This window comes from Stegodyphus dumicola, chromosome 11 (genome assembly GCF_044657685.1).
Source record: "Stegodyphus dumicola isolate Sdum_Otavi_A_Nest chromosome 11, ASM4465768v1".
NCBI classification, from domain to species: domain Eukaryota; kingdom Metazoa; phylum Arthropoda; class Arachnida; order Araneae; family Eresidae; genus Stegodyphus; species Stegodyphus dumicola.
In genome coordinates, this window is record NC_140778.1 from 148327214 (window position 1) to 148343252 (window position 16039).

At 35.4% G+C, this 16039-nt stretch overlaps 1 protein-coding gene across 1 annotated transcript in view; it reads left to right on the top strand.

Annotated features, from left to right (window-relative positions):
* LOC118186924 (monocarboxylate transporter 10-like) overlaps positions 1-13475 on the top strand; it is a 474920-nt gene extending 461445 nt beyond the window's left edge. Inside the window, exons 6-7 of the mRNA XM_085827308.1 lie at positions 5110-5311; positions 13034-13475. Of these exons, the coding sequence (XP_085683434.1) occupies positions 5110-5311; positions 13034-13445 (614 nt within the window). The 3' untranslated portion in view covers positions 13446-13475. The remainder of the gene's footprint in view (positions 1-5109; positions 5312-13033) is intronic.
* The last annotated feature ends 2564 nt before the right edge of the window (positions 13476-16039 follow it).

Here is a 16039-nt window from a genome sequence, read left to right on the forward strand (position 1 = left end):
GATTCAATACATTTGCATTTAATATTCCACGACTTACTTAGTATTCTAAAAGAACATGCAATAATTTTAACCATTTCTCGCCACTTCGTACCTCATACGCGTTGCATATCAGATCAAAACCACTATTAAAAGACTATTAGACTTCGACAAAAGAATACAAATCAACAAAAGCTTCAGTAACAATCTTCTAAAACAAAAAACAGAAAGAATAATCGTGTATCTTTCGAGCGCCATCTACCGGCAGAGTTCCTTGTAAAAGAATTTGTGGTAACTATTGCTTTGATGCTTTGTGGTTATTTTTCCATGATGGCAAACAGTTAGTGATTGAGTATAAATGTAAATGTGATGTTTTGACCAGGAACCTGTCAAAGGAGTTGGGTTATTGATGATGCAGTAAATTGAAAAAGACTTAATAAACAGGGCCATCAAATGAAAATCGATATTTGCGTGTTGATAGGAGGCGTTGTTTTGGTAACCTTTCCATCAAGATGGCAACATAAGCTTTGATAATCAATCTGGTTATGCAAAATGGATGTGCGTAGAATGACACTGGCATTTTCTTTGATTGATATTACAGCCTACTGGCAACGTTTGTGGTGGATCACATAAAGCTGAAACACCTTGGATTAATTTTTGGAAAATTTTTAGCATTGCCAAAAATAAGTGGCAGGCGGAATTCGTATTTAATTGTGATTGCCATGTACTTTACAATTTTCTGTTCACAAAATATTACGGTATATTCCGAAAACGCTAATGATTTGATTAAATTTTAGCTACATCACTGATCATGAATTTCGATTGAAGACTAGTCATTTTTCAATGTTCTGATATATCTTAGTAACAATACAATTGCCTTTTTATTTCCTTGTACGAAACAAATGAATTATTGCAGCCGGGAAAAATTTCAGACAATATATGTTAACGAGAATATCCATTTTGACAGCTCTCGCATCCATTCGAACGCTTTTTTTATGTGATACTGTATGTACGGAAAGAATAAAGGACTATTTCGGACAGTAAAATGGACACAAAATGGATTCAGAAGGAATTTTATTGTGACGTCTGTACGTACGTATGTATATGTACGTATGCGGGAAAACTCAAAAACGATCAGCCGCAGAGCGTTGAAATTTTGCACATGGGGCAGCAATAACTGGTATAAGATATAGTTGTGCACCTACTATTTTTGTTGCAATCGGCCAACGTATATACATGTATAAAATAGACACCTACATTACCCTCTTACCCGGCTCGGTAACCTCCGTGTCTTTTTCTTATATGTTGGTAAATTGTGCATTTTTTTTTCATCAAATTGATTGAATTATATTGTTCTTATCTTCCAGTTAAGGATTTTATGGCTTTATTTAATTCGAATGCAACAGTTATAGAATTATCAGAGTTTAAAAGTATAAGTGGCGACTAGGCCTAACGTGGCGGCTGTTAGTTTACATTTGAAACTCTTAGTAGAATAGTGAATTAAGCTAGTTGGTGCACCAACTTCGGTAACGTTTTTCCCAATAGAAGCAAAATTTAACTTTAATGTTTTATGCACTGGTAAATTTTATCTTTGTGCCTGTTGACCGAATTGTTTGTTTTGACGTATAAACTCTAATGTTAGTTGAAAACACAAATTAAACTTTTTTTTAACTGTATATGGTGTTTCAGTTCTTTTTTTTTTTTTTTTTTTTTTTACAATTTTTTACATGTACATATTTTGAGTTTTTCTGCATTTTTTCCTTGCCGCGAAGTGAGACCTGAATTTGTTGAGTGAGAAGCATGTTTCTAATGAAATTCGAGGAAATAAGTTTAAACGAAGTGCAGCAAAAGATGTGTGTAATTTAATAAGCAGGTACAAGGAAGTAGGAAGTATATGGTGTCCATACCGGATATTTTGAAGTCGAAATGATGCTCTTAAAATTTTACTTATTATAAGAAATTTATTAAATTAGAATTCTTAAAAATATAAGTAAAAATTCTTAAGTTTATGAAAATTAATATAATTGTTTTTAATATTTGTCTCTTTGAGGGTTTCTCAACCTTTTTTGATATAGGCACCCCATTTACCATGGTTAGACGATCAATTACCTCTCCCCATTCTAAGACTGAAAAAAATACATGTATATTTATTTAAATTTAGATTATGTTTCAATATGTTCTATAAATTGAATATGAAAAACAATAGAAATTTTAATAAATATCAAAACCTAAATTAAAATAGTGTTTTATGTTCATAAAATAAAACTAAATACGAGTATTTAACATGAAAGTAAACGAAAGGCTGATTACTCCATCCTCTTTAAACAATGAAATTCCCCTCCGGGGGAATTCCCTTCTTGAATGAGAGCCCCTGTTCTATATAATCAGAATAATATCATGTATAGGGTGCTTCAAAAATTTGAATTCCTTGTATAAAAAGCAAAACGTATGCCCAATAAAAATGTAGGGCTATCCATGACGTCATCTGACCGTGCCTTTCGTGTTTCAGCAAAAATCCCCCCTTTTTTTTTCTTTACTCGTTAGAGGAGGAAGATTGTTATTAGTTTCAATGAATAAAACAATGTCTGATAAACAGACGTTGTTAACAGTCTGAAATGGATAAGATCTTTCTTTTACAGTCAAATCCCTCCTGACAAACTAGAAAGGAATTGTTTCGAATGAATCGGACCCTACTGGAAAAAGCTTATTTATTGCAGAACGATGATGAAAAATCACAGTATTTTCTTATTGCTATTTAAATGTCCTCAAGCGCCCTCATATCTGGGCCATATGGTGACAAATCTTTTCATGGCAGACGGATAACAAATGTCCATATTTAGGAACTGTTATCCGTTTGGCGATGGTTTGCAAAATAGTACCGTTTCCCAGTGACGCAGTCCATTAGCAAGAAAGTTCTGAGCACCAGTTAAATAAAGGGGAGCATAATAATAAGGAAGTACCAAAATTATTATCAGAAACGATCAGCGTAAAACGTAACTTTCTATGGAAAATATAGAAAAGAAAGGGAAAGTAACTCGGTTAACAGTAGTGACATCAGATGATGTCTTAGTATTTGGGAGTTGTCATTTTTTACAATATACGCAATTTAAGTGTACGTAACCTTGAACAGATAAACATTGTACGACAAAAAAAAAATAATAATAATCTAATCAATTATTTTCTACACGGCTTTGAAACCAACGAGATTTAAGTTACTTTGAAAATTATGATCTTTAATCAGCCAAACATTATGAACAGTACATAAATTTTGCATTATTCCAATGAGGGATTCCCTCCGAGTATTGAGATTCAGGCTACAACTTCAGTCAAATGAACGTAATGAACGTCATAAATTAACCTGTGCATTCTTCCATAGAGGAATGCCCTCCGAGTATTAAGATGAGGGGTATAGAATCAATTAAACATTATGAACAGTACATAAATTAAATTTTGCATTATTCCGATGAGGGATTTTCTCCGAGTATTAAGATTAGGGCTACAACTTCAGTCAAATGAATATAATGAACAGTTCATAAATTAACCTGTGCATTCTTCCATAGAGGAATGTCCTCCAAGTATTTTGATTAGGGGTACATAATCAGTCAAACATTATGAACAGTACATAAATTAAATTTTGCATTATTCCAATGAGGGATCCCCTACGAGTATTAAGATTAGGGCTACAACTGCAGTCAAATGAACGTAATGAACAGTTCATAAATTAACTTGTGCATTCTTCCAATGACAGAGGCCCTCCGGATATATAAAGATTAGAGGTACGGCGTTGGTTAAATAAACGTTATGAACAGTTCATAAATTAACTTTTGCAGTCTTCCAATAAAAGATATCCTCCGAGTATTAGGATTAGGGGTACAACATGGATCAGATGAACGTTATGAAAAGTTCATAAATTAAGCTTTGCGTTTTTTTCGATCAGGGATGCCCTCCCGGTATTAAGATTACGTCTACAACTTCGGTCAAATAAATGTTATGTTTCATTCTTGTTTTTTCACAGTGCGAGAAACATACGTATGAGTATACTCATGCAGTTTCTTTATTTCATAATTTCTTTAAATTTAATGCCGGGCTCTAATATTTGGTGGCAACAATATGAAAAGTGAAACGCAGTTTTATAGCGGACAATGCAAAACGCCGAAACGAAATTAATAGCCCTTCTTGGCAAACTGCCTCTTTGGGATAAAAATAAAAAACAAAGCCGGAATTTTTAATTTTTTCAGTTGAATTTTTATATTATTCTTTTTAGTATTATTCAACAGGAAAAAAAAAAAAAAAAAAAAAAAAAAAAAACATAAAATGCCCGAAAAATTCAGGTTATTAACAATCGCCGGAAAGGGATTTTAGGGTTCATTTAACACTTCGTTTATCAGTAGAGATATCTTAGGTGGCACAGAGAAATATATTAGATGAATATGCATTTAGACTATCATGGGGACTTTATGTTTTATATATTTAAAAAGTGAAAAATATGTTATGAAATTCTGTAAAATTATTTCATGTTTATAAAGATATGTCTTGTGAATTCAATGCATTTTTTCTTGCCAAAAAAAAAAAATATATATATATATATATATATTTAAGAAAAACATCTACTTTTAAATAGATTAGTTTGTTAATTAATGACAGACAAACAAACCTTGAAAGAATAATATCCTGTATTTATCCGAATTGTAACAGAGTCGAATGAAAAGTGAAACAACGCGTTTCGAAACTAACAGGCCTTTTAGGCTGATAAAGATTTAGTTTTATAAGTTATTTCTCCAGCCTTTTTAGCATGACTTCGTGGTGTAGTGGTCAGCAAACTCGGCGCGTATCCGAGAGGTTCATGGTTCGAGTCCCGGTGAGGTCATTGCTCATTTTTCATCTCTTTAAAAAAGTACTTAATGAATCTAGAAGAGAAAAATTTGTATGTATTTAAAAACATTTATAATGTTTTATACACTTTGTAAATGTTTCATAACCAGCTTTTCTCTTTACCGTTACACTGTCATTTGAAATACTCCGATTGCAAATTTTCAAGTTTTATTAATGTTCCTTTAATCTCATTTTATATAGCTGTAACGTAAAATTGTTATCTATTGTGGCATTGTTTAATTTACGTGACATCTTTTTCAGGTTACATTAACACTTATCATGGTTCAAGAACAGGTTTTTATTTCTCCGCCGCCTGTTCTATCGCCGGCGCTGCTGTTCTGTTCCTAAACAACCTCACCTCCAGGTATCCTTACACCAGGAACAGGGGCCATGGGTCTTGCAGCACGTGCACCTCGCAGACGCCATCTTGTTGCTGCACGCAGGATTTCAATTTACCCCAAAGGTAGTTTGTCTCTAACTGAATCTTGTTTATATTTATTGGTATGATACTCAATGCTCATATTACTCAAATGAACACTGATGTGCAGGGTGAAAGGACATTGTGCAATAAGAAATGTCATAAGAAGTGCCATAAGAAAACTTCAATAATATATTGTTACGATTTTTCTTTTCTGACACCAGTTGTTACGTTATTTACTTCCTTCACGTTCGTAAGGGGTTCGTATGGATTTGAAGTGAATAACGACAACACTTGATGAAGTTTCGAAACACACTTTATTTACCAATATTAATCAGGACAGCTCCAAAACACTTTTACAGTCGTCGATGAACTACTATAAACACGCTGACACGATCAGCGACACAGCCTTCAGGTTTTCAGGCTAGGTGGAGACAGCTTCACTGCAAAGCACCAGAGTACAGCTCCCGACTCTTCGGTTCAGTCGTTCCCGGAGCTCAACACGCTCACTCGACGATGCGCTAACCGCGATACACTAACAGACTCCTTCGGTGAACTCGACGACCCACTCGGCACTGGCTGTCCGGCTGTCAACTCAATCGACTCCGCAGGGATTGACTCGCTAGACGAGACAACAACTCGATACTGACTATCTCGCACTCTCACTCGAACACTCTCACTCGAGGCATTCTCACTCGCCCTCTCGACGAGGCACATTCGGAGACACTAACTGACTGCGGACCAGCAGGGTTTATATAGCTTTCGGCTTGTGTTCGAGAACATTCTGGGCTAAACCGATAACAATTCCTTCCAGAAGGTTCACCATCCGTCCATGGCATATCGCCGATTTTGTCGCCAAATGGGCGATTTATCGCCAAATGTGGCAAACATGCCTGCCCTTGCCATTTTACGGCAACCCTAAAACTGCTTTGCGGGGAAGCTATCTCACCGCGTCTGGACATTTCGTAACAATATGAACCCGAGCGGCGTATCCGCTCAGCCAATCGTAATGAAATTTCAGATATTGTCTTTTGAAGGTATGCACTCTTGATTGTGATGATTGAAAACAATAGAGCTCTGATGGTAACGGTTACAGTGAAAACATTTCGAAATTTTCGAATGGCACCACCCATACTTTTCCTTCGCAAATTGGTGGGTGGAGTGAAAACTCATAAATAACGTTGGAATCTTACACGTATATCGAAAATTTCCGGAAAGAAGAACATTGTAAAGGAAAAAAATAAGGACACAAGAAAGGACAGGGAAAAAACTTTTATTGGAATTACAAGATTTCAACGTGTAAATTACGCAAAACAAAAAACAAAACAAAACAAAAGACAGTTCTATATCTTCCGTTCTACTGGGACGATTAACGAAATTCAGCTTGCGTTTTTCATGTTTCGAAAGCGCGACTTAGGATATGTATAAGATTTATACAGAGCATTATTCTAATATAGGTATTTTGACACAACATCGGCCATTTTCTGAAATAACATGCCATTTTTTTTCCATAATTCGCTTCTACGACTCAAATTACGCAAAACTACCAAGTTTTGTAAAAATCGCAAGAAAGTAGTTTTTAAAAAATTAGCTCTCGAATTTTTAGCTCCTGGATGTTAATTGAGTTTGGCATATATTTATTAATCTCTCTTTTTATTATTAAACTTATTTGATTCTTCCTTTCCCATTGCGAAATTCAGGTTTGTTCCAAAAAAGAATTCACCCATTTCATGATTTGTTGATAAAATTTGTATTTTAAATAATTTTTATAAGTTTTTTAAAAACTATTTCTATAAAAATATTCTATAGAAAATTTCTATAGATTATAGAATTATAAGCTATAAAAATTTTACCATTATCTTAAAGTAGACGTATTTCTAAGCATACCTGCAAAAAATTACACTTTTTTATTCAAAATTTTCGAAGATATACGTGAATTTTTATATTGGCGTGTTTTGAAATTTGGCATATTTGTTGAAGGCGATAAAACACCAAATGTGGTTTAGACATTTTGCTAAAATTATATGAACGAAGTGACGTTTTTTCTGCTCATGCACAATGTAAAAAGGTAGGAACGAGAGGCCTTTTTTTTCCGCTCTGGCAGAATGGAAGGGAAAGGAAAATAGGTTGCCATATATTAAGAAGTTCGCCAAGTGAATTATTCTTGGCAAAAACTGAAAAAAAAAAAAAAAAAAAAAAAAAAAAGACTAGATAAATTTTACAATTTCTCCGTAAATTTCGTACCAAATTTTACAAAATTTAATAATTTGCATAATTTGAGTGGCAGAATGGAAATATGGAAAAATAGGTATATTATTTCAGAAAATGTCCGATTTTGTGTCAAAATACCTATATTAGTACAATGCTATATATAAATATACATATATATCCTAAGTCGCTCTTTCGAAACATGAAAAATGCAATTTGAATTTTGTTAATCGGCACAGTAGAGCAACCATCTCCCATAACTTTACAGTTTTGTGGCCACTTTGATCTCCCGATCTCCCACCGATTGATTTCCGGTTTTGGGATTATCTGAAATCTAAGATTGTAGAGACATTAGGTATTTTGGAAGCAGGCAAGATGAAAAATGAGCAACACCTTCACCGGGAATCGAACCGCGGACTTCTGGAATACGCGCTCAGTGTGATGACCACTACACTAGGAAAGCATGCTAAGAAATATTTTATAAGATGCACTCGTCAAATCCAGGAGATTTGCTAGAATTGCAAAATGCCATAAACGTGAAGTTATACATATTTCTCTTGCGACTTTTGATTCATCATTGTTGTCAACAAGTTCTCTCATGCAGTGCGTTATCGTCTGCGTAGGTTGGCGCGTTGAAAATTTGTAATTCCATAAAAAAGTTTCGCCCCCTTTTCTCTTTTGTATTGTCATTAGTAAGTTTCGTGACATGTGCATTGTTCCAACTCCATTCATGGTTTTCCAGTGCGCTGATCAATTTGCGCAGAAAACACGTCAGTGTTGCCATTCGAAAATTTCGAAATGTCTTCACTGCAACCATAATCATAACCGTACTGTTTTAAACGATCACAATCTCGAGCATATAGGCCAGCAGGCGTTCCTATATGGGGGAAGTTGCTTAAGACCAATCTGTGTATTATTAACTTCAGTTCTAAAATTAAGACACAATAACACGCCGAATAAATACTAATTCAGAAGTTAAACAACAAAAATCAGCGTTATATATTCACAATTTTCACAGGACTAGTTTATGGTTTTACTGAACCACCATCCTCAGCTGCAAAACCGCAAATCATTATTTCCTATCTTGTTCATTTGCGGTTTTGCAGCTGAGGATGGTGGTTTGGTAAAACCATCGAAACTAGTCCTGTGAAAATTTTGAATATATAACGCAGATTTTTGTTGTGTAACTTCTGATTCAGTTCCTAAACCCCTGCAATTGATTGATTTAAGATCTCAATTAGTTAAAGCATTAGAACAAACAATATAACTTTCACCTAAGTAACCAGACTTCAACAAAGCTTAAAAGCTTTCGTTGCTGCTAATCCTAGTTGCCTGATCTAATCAGAACAAGCCCACGTATTTTACTATTATAACAAAAAGCACAAGATTTCATTTGTTGCTGGCACGAGTCTTGAGCACCATATCATGAGCAGTATGATTTTGCCCAATTCCGCTGCAATTTTGAAGAACAGCATCCTGTGGTACGTATCCAGGGGTCTCCTACCCCTCTTCCCTTACCACTAAATCTAAAATAGAACCTTGTTATAATCAAGTGCTGCATTTTCTTAAAATGTTAAAAGCTGTGGGTACTTTAATTCCAAAAGTTGTTTTAACAAGTGCCAGTTATACTTTTTTTCTATCTAAAGCGTTTGAACCACATTGCTAAGATTTTTAGGCGGTAAAAGGTTCAAAGCTTAACCCTTAAATGCATGAATTTTTATTTTTATTTTTAGTCAAAAGTACATTAGAAATGATATCGAATAAAACAGGAAAAATGCTAAACATGCTTAAGTCTAAACTAAGTTTTTATTCCAGTTTTTGAAAAATATTACTAATTTTTACAAATTATCTTTTGCAAAAAATATAATAGGCAAATGCGTAATAATAATTTTACTACACATTTATAAACTTGTTCAAACAATTTATAAACGTTGCATGCATCAAAACAATAATAAATACAAAATCAAAAATTCGTAAATACAAATGATATTCACACCCTGCACATGAACTCACGATAATGACTGTTACACCTTTAGTGTAACACTGAAACTTTCAAACCTATATGCGTAAACACTTTGTATTCAATTGGTTACACTATGCAGTAAGCTAAAATTTGTATTTTGATTTGATTTACATGACTAAATATGAGCATGCTGCCAAATGGAAACTACATGAAGTTAAAGATGGTATCTTAATTTATCGGATTGGCAAGAAGGTAATTTCGGTTTTTTAGTACAAATAAAACTCAGTTTTTTTTTCTATACAAAAAATGAACTAAGTTATAATAAATTAATAACTAAGTTATAATAATTAATAACTGAATAAGTTAAATATATTCCGTGCTGTTCGATGACCTTTTGCCCTCTTTCTGGTAACTTTATGATTCCGCTGATTTAGATCTTATGGTCTTTATCAGCAAAAAAACCCAACCAAGTGCGATTTGACATCGTCGTTATTACCAAACTTTTTACCTCTTATAAACTTCGAAATAAATGATAATCCGATAATGCAGGTTCAGAGCTATGTGTGTGTATGGGGGGCGACATCACTTTCCAACGAAGCTCGAATATTTTCGTATATGTTGTAGGGTTTATATTTATTTTAACTAACATTTATTTTAAGCTATCTTTCCTGTCAAGCCTTTACTTTCCCCTAGAATTGCCAATGCCAGAGTATGTAAATAATAGTAGAACGCGCAGAGTATTCAAATTTTAAGCAGAAGTATTTGAGTTAAATAGAAGGGAAGCGAGTTTGTAAGTGTGCTTCTTGAATCACGAGCGTGAAGGTTGCTTGGTAGAAATTTAAGAACCGCGCGTTTCGGCCTCTGCGCCTATTTCGACAGTTCGTTGAATCTTTCAAATTCTTAATCAGAAAGTTTGCTGAATCTCAGCTGTATCTTAGAACGCGGTTAAGATAGTTACAATTATAGAGCCTCGTAGATAGTGACTTCGTTAGTTATTCATCCTGTCATATATTTTTAGTTGTACTTTTCTATTTTTGTTTAACCGCCGAGTCGGCGTAGTTTGTGAGCGTCGAGTGAACGCAACTGTGATTTCTAAAGCGAAATAAAAAAAGGAGTTAAACCCTTCTTAAGAGTCTGTGTAATTTCCAGTTCATAGCAGTCATTACTACTATTGCTGACAATTTGGGGCCTCTCAACATCAGAATATTGCTAAATGTGTGTAAGCACGCAACCATGGCGTGTTTCAACCATTGCCATGGTTGAAACAAGATTCCTTTACGATTTGTCAACACTAGCCTTTTATCTTTGGTTGCTTCCTCCAGTTTCAAAGGGTGTTTGGCAGTAAGCATCTCAGTTGATCGTTTGGTTGCTTGGAAGCGCTTAAAATACGCAACACGTTTGTAATCCCACCAAACTGATAACATGCTCTTTTCTGATGCAATTTAGATTTCGATACGATTTGTGCTGATTCATCATGCTTGGACCATGATCGTTTTCGATTAATGTTACTGTAATCGATTCATTTTTCATTACCAGCGATAATTCGTTACAGAAAAAGGGTCTATTGCGTTACGTTTGGAATGCGCATCACACATATTGACTCATGGTGTACCGTGAATTTCTTTCAGTTTCATGGGGAACCCAAATATCGAGCTTCTTAACGAGTCCAAGACATCTTATGCTATTTTAAATTGCTCTGTGTGATGTATTTAACCATTCTGCAATCTCTCGCGATTTATATGATGATTCGTTTCAGTTATGGCTTTAATTTTATTACAAACTTCAGACGGTCGGTCATAACGTTGGTCATCTTCAAGCAAAAACTCTCCAGATGAAACTATTTCAAACCAAATCTGACACGCATATTCTGTTGAGCAATCAGTACTGTTACGAAATATACAGGCGCGGTAAGATGGCTTCCCCACAAAGCAGTTTAGGGTTGCCATAAAATGGTAAGATAAGACAGGGTTGCCACTTTTGGCGAGAAATCGCCCATTTGGCGACAAAATTCGCGATACGTCATGGACAGATGGAGAACCTTCTGGAACGAATTCTTACCGGTTTAGCCCAGAATGTTCTCGAACACAAGCCGAAAGCTATATAAACCCAGCTCGTCCACAGTCAGTTGTCAGCGAGCTGATAGTCAGTCATTGGTTAGGAATGAGCCGCCTTAACTTTGTGTGATAAACTCTTTGGAACCAGCTTTGAACTCTTTGAGTATCTCGAAGTCTAGCGCCGAGTTGTTCGTCGAGTGCATCGAACAGTCTCTTAGTGTATCGCGGGTAGTGCATCGTCGAGAGAGCGTGCTGAACTTCGAGAACGACTGAACCGAAGAGTCGGGAGCTGTACTCTGTGTGTCGTCGAGTGCATCGCTAGTTGTAGCTTGGAGAGTTTCGAGAGTACGTGGAGTTCCGAGAACGACCGAACAGAATCGGGAACTGTACTCTGGTGCTTTGCAGTGAAGCTGTCTCTACCATTGATAGCCTGATAACCTGAAGGCTGTGTCGCTGATCGTGTCAGCGTGTTTATAACAGTTCGACGACTGTAAACGAGATTTTGGAGTTGTCCTGATTAATAGCGGCCAATAAAGTGTGTTTCGATACTTCATCAAGTGTCGCCGTTATTCACTTCAAATCTACACGAACCCCGTACGAACGTGAACGAAGAAAATAACCTAACAACTGGTGTCAGAAAAAGAACGCAACAATACCATAAACTTCACATATCTCTTTGCAAGTCTCAGCCGTTTTCTTACCTTTCTGAAAATAAAAAAAGTAAAATATTTCGGAAACTTTCATTTTTGCACGCCATGTAAAATTGATCGCAAATTAAGGGGAATCGGAAATCCCTATACCGACAATGTTAAATTGGCCATTTTCGATGTACATTTTTTAAAAATATGCTGTAAATACACATTTGAATTTTTTTGTGTAATTAAGGTATACCTACCTGATTATACTGAAATAGGTTTTCTAAACGTTTCGAATTTTAAAGTATTTATAGAATATTATATTACGCATAGTAAAATTTAGCACTTTCCTCACAAAACTAATTGTGAAAACTTCTTTTCTTAGTTTATCATAAAAAGCTTATTTCAGTAAATATTAGGAAATATAATAAATAAGCCATAAAAAATTTACATACATGTGAGCAGTAGTTCCTGAGAAAAAGGTACATCGAGTATAAAAAATCACGTTTGGAGAAAAAAGCATTTTTATGTAAAAATCTTTATTTATCAAAGCATTCCATGATAAATTAAAACTAGGTTTTTATCTAATTTTCATTGAGCTTAAAGTATGGTACTTTTAGAAAGCTAGAAGTGTCGAATCTGGAAATGAAAAAATCCCGAATCACCATTTTTTGAAGATTTTTGGCTTCCAAAAACCTTAACAGTTTGTAAACAGAAATACTCGGAATTTGTTTCTATCGCAACTTAAAAATGTCAGCTTCCAAATCTCAAATAAAAAAAAAAAAAAAAATAGAAGATTATGAGAAGAACAACAAAACGAACATAGCGCCATTTATTTGTACAAACTGAAATTACTTTCTTGCCAACTACATAAAATTGCTGATATATTTTATGGTTTCTTCAACAGTCGCCAAGAATCTTCTGGAGGACACCCAAAGTGCCAGAAAACGATCTCCTTCAGTGACACGGTCGACATTGCCGACGATGACAGCCCACCCAGAAGATATCCTTTGAACTCCAAACCATATGAAGCACAAAATGAACCAATGAGGCCTATTTCCGACACAAATAACGCCTGGGCATGCGCAAACGACTTCGAGGAGAACATTGATGTGGACAATCTGGACGAGAACATTGTCATTTGCTACGACAACTACGACAATCGACCCACAAATAATGCTGTAGTTGTTGTCGAAGATCGCAAACCCGTGATCCGTTACGGTTGCGGTCATTACGAAGGGGAACTCGAGGACCCCGTCGCTGTACAACTGCCTAAAAGACAAATGACAGTTATCGAAGAAGTGACCAGTAGTGTATGAGATATTGTAATAAAATGTTGAATTTATGTAGTTTTTATTACTTTGTGTGGCTTCTATTTAGAGTTTTCTAAAAATTTAATGTGTTTAACTAACGAAACATATCTATGCCGAATGTTTTCTGCGGTATAAAGGTACCACTATATCGTACGGTGGTGCCACTACATCGTAGTGGAAAATGATAAAAGTAGTTAAAGAACGACAATGGAGGAGGTCTAGCTGAGCTATTTCTAATTCTTGATGTTTCCAATTCTTTAAGACAGACGACATTTCTTTGTTTTGACAGTTTAATCTATTCATGTCTCAGAATTTTGATTCACCACCATTTATTAATGGTAAAACAATGTTAACTGTAATAATGCTCGATTCCTGTTGTATCATAGGAATTACTGAGACTTAAAAATTTGAACCTTTATGCTGGTTCCAAAGCGTTTATCACACAAAGTTAAGGCGGCTCATACACCTTAAACCCCTTATGATCTTCGAATATGTGGCTGTTGCAAGAATTATCTAATAGTTGCCACATGTTCTATTCAAATATTCAAATATTATAATAAATCTAAAACGATGTATAAAACAAATTAAACAAAAACAAAAACAAAAAACAGTTTTTTACAGACAATTCAGTATTTTTCATTCAATTAAATCAGTTCTCACTTCGCTGCACGGATAAAAAACATAAAACTCAAAATACCTGTATTAAAAATTACGAAGTAAATCTAAAATACTTATTTCTTCGAATAATAAGACCCAGAATGGATTAAGCATGATTTAATACTCAATAATAAAAGAAGGCGTTATCTTTGTTGTTGTGGAGCTTAGTTTCTCTAGATTGGCAACAAATCCACTATTCCGCCACGTTCAAATGTAAAAGAACATGGCTGCCATGGCAAAAATAATTAGGCTTAGCCAGATTTAAACAACTTTTAAATTGTTGATAATTCTACAAATATTGCGCGCAGATTTACTAAAGGCATATAAGTCTTAACCGGAAGACAAGAACAATATAATTTAATCATTTTTAAAGCAAAAAATGCGCAATTTACAAACATATAAGAATAAAAAAAACTGAGATCACTGAGCCGAGTAACAGATTGGGAGTATTTATATACGTTTGGCGCGGCCGATTGAAACCAAAATACGAGGTGCACATCTACATGTTATAGTAGTCCTATATACAAAATTTCAACGTTCTGAGGCTACTCGTTTTTGATTTACGCGAGATACGTGCGTGTGTGTATACGTACGTCGGCAGAGAAGCCACGAAAAATTCTCTTCGGAATACTCGTTTTCGAATTATGCGAGATACATACATACCCACATATGTAGGCATGAACGTCACGAAAAATTCCCTTTTGAATCTATTTTAAATCCTTTTTGCAACCCGTTTTGGGGAAAAAAGTCCTTACGTAGAGGACAGAACAGGATAAGTATATGTACACAAATAAACAAATAGAATTGAATGAAAAAACGTTAAACATTATTATCTTGGTTAAGTTATAGAGTATTAATGTGATGTTTTTGCGACAGTGGTAGCAGGTCACAGTTCAGCAGTTCAGGACAGTGTAGCAGTTCACAGTTCATGAAAAGTTCATGTATTGAATCAGAGCTCATACATACAGTAGAGTTCACCAGCTCCAGTTATGTCATCTTTGATGTGCATAACCGTGGTCGTATTAGTACCGGGATGTGCATAACCGTGGTCGTATGAGGTCGTATTAGGTTTGTATCGTTCGGGGCTAAATCAGTATTGACCTTGATACACTAAGATAATCTATTGCAATGACTATAAAGGCACCCCCATTGGAAAACTGGCGTTTGTGCCAGAGAAGAAGAAGCAGTTATAACAGTTATGGTGCACGCAGTTATAGTGCCGTGACGATGGAGTGTGTCAATTATGTTTTTGGTACTAATGTGGACTTTACAATGATTTATCAGGAAGCGTTTGAAGTCTGTTCTCGGTGTTGTGGGGCGACAGATATGATGGTCGGCCGTTATTGGGCATTGAAATAAATAATGGTTTGGATCATCCGAATTGCCACAAACGCATATATCAGTCTCTGAAAGGTTTCGTTCAAAGAAGTACTTTGGGTACGGTCCATAACCAGAGATATATTGAGAGATATAATAATTATAAATGGTGCGCTCAGGCAGAAGGACGCATTCCTTCTGCCTTGAGGTCCTTGGTCCCATTGTCTCTGCCACTGTTCTTAGGCCATCACTTTTAGAGTAAACTTCAGTGTGGAGCGTGGGCATGGAATGCGGATGGTAGTGACTGACTGTTCGAGCGCTGCCTGCTTTGCCAGGAAGTTTGCTCTTTCATTCCCGGCGCAATTGCTATGACCTTTCGTCCATGTAAGAATGAAGTTCTTTTGGCTGGAATTGATAATTGCTTGTATTTGTTGGGCTATTGGTGAATTTGTGCAGGGATTTTAAATAGCATAGATTGATGATTGGCTGTCACTGATGATATGGACTGTGTCCGTTGGTAGATGGTGGAGCTCTTGCATATTGTACAGGATTGCTGTCAGTTCAGCTTGGTGCACGCTATTTAGATCTCTAAGGTTCTCTTGCCATTCTGTGTGTGAGCTAAGGTT